The following is an 8,058-nucleotide window of genomic DNA, read 5'->3' as shown; positions in this document are numbered from 1 at the left end:
ATGGCGCGGTCGACGTCGAGGGCGTCCAATCGACGAGGTGTGTTGACGGCCGAAGCGATGGCGGCCGTGGTCTCCCGGCCGATGTTGTAGGAGAAGGGGATGACGTAAGTGTCCTCCTCAGGGCGCGTGCCCAGCGCGCCGAAGCCCTGCGTGGCCATACCTGGGAGCGGCGGAGACGGCCTGGAGGGAAGGGGAGAGAGGAGTGGAGCACTCGGCGGCGAGGCAACCACAGCGGTTCAGGAACGGGAGCCAAAACTCGTGCGACTCACCGGGCTCAGAGAAGGAACGGGGGGCGGCGGAGCTGGCAGGCGTAGGCGTGGGCACGGACGGGCGCGGTGGCTGCAGCCGAAGCACTCAATGCAACAGAGCGGCTGGCGACAGGTGGAGGAGCGGTGGTCGGTAACAAGGCACTGAAAGCAACGCCCCCCAGGTTCGCCTTTTGAAGTCAAGGAACCGCTGCTGCGCCCTGTCGTCGCGTTGGTAGGCACGGCTGCCATTACTATTCCGAGTGGCGCTGCTTGTACGGCGATGAGGGCCGTCTCATCGGAATGAAGACGCGTGCCGTCATGGTAAAGGCACGTCATGTCTCGTGCGGCGACGCGACCCAACCTCCTGCCATCCTTCATCAACTTTGCGCAGAGACCCGGTTGGAGGTGAGCTGGATCGAGCGCCATGAATGCGGGGCTGACCGGTGGGTGGGCGCCCGGCCGGCGGAGGGGCAAGCACCCAGCGGCTGACGGATGGGGCACTAGGGTCAGAGGAGCGGCCAACATTGAATAGCCGCAGCTGCCGGCTGGGAGGGGAGCCAGGCGGAGGGGGGGGGGGAGCAGATCAGCCATCAATGCCGAACTGCCAGGATCCGGCGCATTGAAGACGGGGGGAGGAACGGACACTGCAGCAGGGGATCTCCGCTGCGGGGGGATGTAGATACGCGCTGCCAGGCCCGATCTGCTTCTGCAGCGGCTGGATCTGGGCCAGGGGCAAATCGGGGATGAACTCCCCTTCCTCCTCCTCGTCGCAAGCATCCGCCTAGGAGAAGCGGGGGAGTTGACCAGGAGATGGATCCGGGGCTGGGGCTGATATGGTGGGTTGGGATGGCTGGGAGGTTGGCGTTGGGGCTTGCCGGCGGCGCCAAGGTGGCCGCCGCGGGTGGGGGTGGAGGGGGCGCACGACTCATCATGTCAATAGTACATTGATCTCTTCATACTTAGACTACACAACACCTGAAATCTGAAGCAGCTTACCTCATGTCTACCTGTCAGTTGTATAGTCCAAGAACCGAAACAAAAAGGGATGAGGGTGCAAATTGCTATTCTTTTTCTTAAAAAGAAACAAATCGCTAATCTTTCGAACTATCTGACATGCAGCCCTACACATTGAGAAATAGATGCACACATCTTGTAATAAAAGGCTAGACACGGCAAGACCACAAATCAACATGAAAACTTGAAAAATAGCACCATTAACCCCCCAAAAAATAACATAACCGAAGAGCAAAAATAACATAACTTTTTGGCATTTTTGTGGGAAAGAAGTGGGTGAGCAGGTTTCCACAATTTAGAAAATGTGCCACCTAACCAAGTAAGAACCAGAACAAAGGGGTCAATTTTTTTGGCACAAATCAAACATACCCATTTGTTAGATGTCTTAGCATGAACAAAACATGTGTGGTTCCAGGACAAGTATCAAAGAAACATGGATCAACATGCGGGTTAAGTTCTGTTTCTTTTATGGTTAAGTGTTGTTGATGATAAAGTCTTGTTGGTAAGGGGGACAGATAAGGAACAAAACTCACCAAAGGATCATGTGTGGACCGTGCGGTCGACTAGATAGGAGATGGACAAAACTTCTCGGACATATCTGACTCACTTAGATTGGCGTTGCACCTACAAAAAGACTACATAACAATGAGGCCCGACAATCCAACATCACGGGGACCTAAAGGAAATTACACAGTACAACTCGCTCGGACGAGGTCCAACTTCAATAGAAAAAGATACAAAACACTTAGTCTTTCAGTGGCCTTCTCGATGTAAAATTGTTTCAAACCGAACGCTAATTAGGTATCACGTTTAGTTTCTCTACCCTGTAATTAACCCTTCTTAGCAATACGAGTGGTGCTAGATTATAAGCCGACAACACACCACAAAAGCCGTAGAAAAAACTTCACATTTTGAATCTCCATCGGCTTTCACCTTTCTTGAACCCTCATTACTTTGTAGGTGCTGCTATTCCCCTCCTCTAAGAAAACAAGCATGGGTGACTACAAAAGCCATCGCCCTCTTGCTGCAGAATCCAACTTCCATTTGCATCGAACCTTATGTTTCCGGTACTTAAATTTGAATTCCAACGCTCAGAACTTTCTCCGAAGTTAAACTTTTCAACTTTCTAAATATAAGAAGTCCTAACTTTCTCCGAAGTTAAACTTTTCAAATTTGACCAAGTTTATAAAAAAAAAATTTGGCAGCATTAAATGCATTATTATTGAGAGAGGAAAAAGCCCCCGCGTCGCCCTCCTCTGGCGACGGGGGGGGAACCCTAGTCGCCATCGTTTACTCACCCCCTCCCTCGTTTCTCCCGCTTTGCCGCCGCCAGAGGGGGTGCCGGCGAAGCTCGCGCACGCCCAGGGAAGGTGGCGGCGAGGCGGCCTTCCTCCCCTCGCGTCTCTCTCTCTCTCTCTCATTCTCTCTCAGGGGAGCTCCTCGGCGACGCGTGGTGGCGGCAGGGCTTATGTCGTCGGGTGGGGGGGGGGTGCGGCAGAGGCTCGAAGGCCGGGCGGCATCGGATGGCTTCGCGGCGATCCTGCGTTCGTGGCGATCACATGTTTGCGGAGGCGGGCCTTCAGCGGTGGTGGCGGCGCACAAAGGCGGGGGCTTGTCCCGGGCAGGCAGTTGTGGCGTGGAACGCGGCAGGCCCGTGTGGCAGGGGGCGCCGCCATGGTCGAGGTGGTTTGGATCCAGCTGATGTGGGCCGGAATTGGCGTCGGAGCATTTGTGGTTTGCCCTCCCTTTGGCTGTGGACTCGCCGGCATAATCCCCTTGGTAGCTCCTCGACGGGTTCGGAGTTCGTTGTCAAAGGCCGGAGAGAAATCTCTGCGTGGCTGTTTGCCGATGCCGACAACGATGACAGTTGCGACCGCCATAACCTTCTTGGTGGAGGCGTCATTTTGTGGGTTGACTGCGGCTTCCTCCTTTATTAGCACCGGGGGAAACCCCTTGGTCTTATCGACGGACTCGACAACGGTGGCGGTGGTTAATGTCATTCTCCTCTCGGTCAATGGTGTTCTCCTCTCTTCAGAGCGTTGGCTTGGTGGCCTTGGAGCCCTTGAGCAAGCATGGTAGTTGTGGGTGATGGTGTCGGTTCCTTGCCTGGGACGCTGGACTTTTGGGCGCGATGTACCCCTCGTCATCGCACTTTCGACAATCACCTTACTCAGTTCCGGCCTGCTTCTACCCACTTGCCGATTTTCTTCTTGGCATGATGGTGGGTTTGTCCTGGACGGTCCTGATGTTTGCAGTCATTCTTCGAGAGGATTGGCTGCGGACCTGAAGCGCTTGTTGAGGTTCCGTGCGCAACTTCTTCGTCTCTTAGGCTTGATGTGGTGCAGGTCTTCCGCGGTGGTCGCGACCAGGTTATGGTCCAAACTAGATAGGGTCAGTGGTTTTGCTTCTCTTTGCCACTTGTCGGCGTTGTACTAGCCTTTTGACTTCTTTTTTTAATGGATGATGCACCGGCTGGGTTGCATTCTAGAAAAAACTACTCCCTCCGTCCAACAAAAGATGTCTCAAGTTTGTCAAAATTTGAACGTATCTAGACATTACTTAGTGTATAGATGCATTCAAATTTAGTCAAAATTGAGACATCTTTTGTTGGACGGAGGGAGTATGAAAAAAAATTGAAGACTAATTTGAAATACTAGATATTTTTTTATAAACTTGGTCAGACTTCAATAAAAACTCTCAAAACTTTTTTTTACCAGTACTCTCAGAACTTCTTATACTCCATTTCGAAAGAGATGGACTTTATTTGAAGCTCCAAAGATGGAATTTAGAGCTGCCAATTTATTCGTATCATCATTGCGGCAAAACCCCGCCGTCCCACAGGCCACAGGCCGAAAATTTCGAGCTGGCGCGTCGCGGACCGAAATTTGAGCCCACCCCGCCACTCCACCGATCCGCGCCTCCCGCCACGTCATCGATCCGCGGCACCTCTCCCAGGATCGCCATCTCAACCGTCGACGCCCCTCCCCATCGAACGGCAGGCACCGCCCTCCTCCAACCTTTCCTCCCTTTTTAAACCCCGTCCCTCCCTTCCCCCAAATCGCCACCTCCAATTCCAATCTCTTCTCTCGCGCAGCTCCGAGGCAAAAAGGGGATCAGCAGCCATGTCCGGACGCGGCAAGGGCGGGAAGGGGCTCGGCAAGGGCGGCGCCAAGCGCCACCGGAAGGTTCTCCGCGACAACATTCAGGGCATCACCAAGCCGGCGATCCGGCGCCTGGCGAGGAGAGGCGGCGTGAAGCGAATCTCCGGGCTCATCTACGAGGAGACCCGCGGCGTCCTCAAGATCTTCCTCGAGAACGTCATCCGCGACGCCGTCACCTACACCGAGCACGCACGCCGCAAGACCGTCACTGCCATGGACGTCGTCTACGCCCTCAAGCGCCAGGGCCGCACCCTCTACGGCTTCGGCGGCTAATCCGGTGCCCCGATTCGACCCCCGCCTGCAGTGTTCTGATGTTTGTGCCGCCGTGCTCACGAGTCTTGCGGTCAAGAAATCGTAGATGGAACCACATTGTTTAGTTTCCTGTCTATCGTCAGTAGGTTTGTCTGAATCGTGCAATTGTGGAACAAAATTTGTGCTCGATGGAAATGGAAATCAGATTTGTTTCTGTGCAAATACTGCGATTGCTATTTTCCCTTGAGTACGATTGAATTTGGATCTGCATTTGAGCATTTCGATTTGAGTTACCGTCGGGAGTTATGGACTTGTCTTCACATGCAGTTTCCCTTTTATTGCTCAAACAGTCATTCCAACTGCAGAATTTGCAATTCATGATTTCTTTTGTCAGCAGCTTGAAACTTAGTTTTGATTAACAAGATTATCAGTTGTCAGCAGGATTGTTCGACTTCCATCTGATCTACTCCTACTAGTAAGATAGTCTACGGTGACACAAAATAATCACCATCTGGAATCATCTGGAATCTTGAGCTTTTCAGTTTAGTGAGCGTCATACTGTTTCTCTGCGTACAAATTATTCTCTAATCAGGAGGTGTCGAAGAAAACTGTAGTGAGTAATGACTCGTGGGTTTCAGCAAAAAGTAACTGAAGCATTGGATTAGATCAGGTTGCTTGCCTGCTATCTTTGGTTCTCCCGAAGATCAAATAAACGAATAATCCATTATGAATAGAACATGACACAATTTAGAAAACTCAAACTCTACCAGAACACCAATGGATCAGTACATCGTGTTAGGATGATATGCACAGTTAATTAGCGACTGATCTGCTATTGGCCAACTGAAATATACAATGAATGCCTGCTCCTTACAGAATAACTGAAGATCGCAGTATTACGTACGGAGTACATTCTTCCTTGTATACTGGTAGACTTGGACACTCACGCGTGATCATCTTCACACACGCCTATTTATGGAACTGAACGCTTGATACAAGACCATGACTAAATATCACAACAAACCAGGGAGCAAATACTCTGAAGGCAAGATAGACACATGTACACAACAAAATGACCCTCATTTATATGTATAACACTCAAAATCTGGTGCTCCTGTTTAAAATATACACACACCAGTCCAGGAGGAAAACAATAAATCACTATCAAGTGTGGGCAGCAAGTTGACTGAAACAAGGTGGAGATGGAAAATTCCCCTCAAAAGCTCTCAACAGTATCAAGATCTTGGTGCTGCATAAACCCTGATTCACAGTATCAGTCCGGTATAGAGTAGAGCGGTCAGACTTTTCCTGGTACACATTACATCAGTTCAGCTTGCTGTCACAGACTGAAGGGAACACCAGAGTCGTCTGACGAGGGCTGTAGTGCATTAATCTTGATGACATATTTCTTTCGACTTCCCGCAGAGCTCAGGTGTGTGTCATCTAAGCTGTCATACAAGGGGGAATCCTTGTCCTCATATGAATCGCCAATATGACCACCACACTTGCGGCAGAGCAACCGTGTCCTCTTTCTGAAGAAACCCCAGGAACACCTTGAGCGGAAGTATGGCATGCAGCTCACCTCATCAGTTTGTGTGAACCGGCTCTCGTCGATTGCAAAGAATGAGACGACACCTTTCCTGATCTGCTTGCCGTACTTTGATCCAATGTTCGCTGTGTTCCGCGTTGAGGAGCTCAAGTTTAATGCATAGCCACAGTATCCACAACTGCCAGAAAAAACAAACACAATCAAACAGGGCATAGACGGTTTCAAATCTGAAAGTACCATTCAACTATTTCCACAAGAATGTCATATTCACAAAACAACAATTCTGTGTTTTTGCTGTACGCCTTCATATGCTTAACTTATGTCCTATAGTATCGAACTGTTTTTTTTCTAGAATAATATTGAACTGTGACTATCAGGTACTCCCTCCGTCTCATATTAAGTGACGAAATATTATATGTATTTAGACGCTTTTTGGATATAGATAGATCCATATTTTGTCAAATTTGAGTCACTTAATATGGGACGGAGGGAGTAATAAAGATGTACAGTACTCCGTAGCTTTCAACAGCCAGCATTAGTCTATTCTGAAAATGCACAATCCAATTCCTCTCCTCGAATTCAAGTATTTCTCACAGGTCAAGAATCCCTCGCAAGAAAACAGAGGACTAATATTTTTGGAACCAGACGCTCTCTCTGACAAATCTATTTACTATTTTCGAACCATGTCTGATCAATCTATTTTAAGCCCTCAGCAAGGTCTCTACTCCCTATCTAACAGGAAACTAAAACAAACTAGACCAAGAGATTCAAAGACCATCCGTTAGCATCTGAACCAAGCAATAGTGTTCTAAAATTAACCCCTCTCAGGATGATCAGTTTTGGTAGAAGCACAGACAGTAGCCAAACTTCTGGACAAACAACAAAACACAGAAAACACTGCAACAAGTCAGGGGTCGTCGGTCCACCATCTCACCAAGTACTAGTCCAGATCAAAGATCAAAACCAGATTCCTGATCCTAGGGTTCAATTAGTCCTCGACACAAGCAGAGAAAAAAAGGGGGCGGCAGGAAGGAAGTTGGGCGAACCTGTAGGCGACGTCCTTGGTGTTGGTGGAGTAGCAGCCGTCGAGGGTCCTCGCCATGTTCCCTCCGGCGGTCGATTTGGGAGTGAGGGAGGGAGGAGAGGGAGGAGGGAGAAGAGGGGGGTTCGTCTGATTGGGACGGCGAGGTTGGGCAACGGTCAGTCAGGGGCAGGCAGGGTGGGGGACCGCGCCGCGCTGGCTCCCACGTCCTTTTTTCTTTTTTGACAGCCGCTGGCTCCCACGTCCTCCTCGGCTTCTTTTCGCTTTTCCTTTTGCGAAGGACAACGAACGACGAGACCTAATGAAATCAGTCGGTCGGTCGGCTCGGGTCCGGTTCACAATTCACATCGTGATGGATGGACGGATGGATCGCTGCGACGTACGTGGCCGTGCCGTGATTTGCTGCTGCGTGTGCGACGTTGATGTGCCGTCATTACGCCCAGATTGATGGCACCTCGGCCTCCTCATTTTACTAAAACAACAACGAATATATAGAAACGGAAGAAGTATTTGCCAATACTGTGCCTGTCAGTGCAAAGGGGAGAAAGGTGCAAGCTGGAACAAAAGATTTTAAAAACTTGCTTGCACGGACGTACCCTACGAATAGCTACGCAGGTGCACTGGACACAGGGTCTAAAGAAAATTTCATTGAAAATTTCATGTTTTTACAGTGACACCCCAAAATCTAAGTAAAACCTATGTGAGATTAACACAAGGACACCAGATCAATTTATGTCTAGGTCCGCCCCCTGCTTGCTTGGTGTCGGCAGTGACGAGTCTAGCAGCAACAAT

At 50.1% G+C, this 8,058-nt stretch overlaps 2 protein-coding genes across 2 annotated transcripts; one reads left to right on the top strand and one right to left on the bottom strand.

Annotated features, from left to right (window-relative positions):
• Positions 1–4,326: 4,326 nt before the first annotated feature.
• Positions 4,327–4,968, top strand: LOC100829799 (histone H4). The gene has a single exon (XM_010232973.2). The coding sequence runs from the start codon at positions 4,385–4,387 to the stop codon at positions 4,694–4,696; it is 312 nt and encodes a 103-aa protein (XP_010231275.1). The 5' UTR covers positions 4,327–4,384; the 3' UTR covers positions 4,697–4,968.
• Positions 4,969–5,492: 524 nt separating this feature from the next.
• On the bottom strand, positions 5,493–7,467 carry LOC100830729 (uncharacterized protein At4g08330, chloroplastic). Its single transcript, XM_003568223.4, has 2 exons — positions 7,271–7,467; positions 5,493–6,402 (listed from the first exon to the last, which is right to left on the bottom strand). The coding sequence occupies exons 1-2, from the start codon at positions 7,324–7,326 to the stop codon at positions 6,015–6,017; spliced, it is 444 nt and encodes a 147-aa protein (XP_003568271.1). The 5' UTR covers positions 7,327–7,467; the 3' UTR covers positions 5,493–6,014.
• Positions 7,468–8,058: the final 591 nt, after the last annotated feature.

This window comes from Brachypodium distachyon, chromosome 2 (assembly GCF_000005505.3).
Source record: "Brachypodium distachyon strain Bd21 chromosome 2, Brachypodium_distachyon_v3.0, whole genome shotgun sequence".
NCBI classification, from domain to species: domain Eukaryota; kingdom Viridiplantae; phylum Streptophyta; class Magnoliopsida; order Poales; family Poaceae; genus Brachypodium; species Brachypodium distachyon.
Note: the sequence above shows the minus strand (reverse complement) of the source record. Positions and strands in the feature narration are given on the sequence as shown.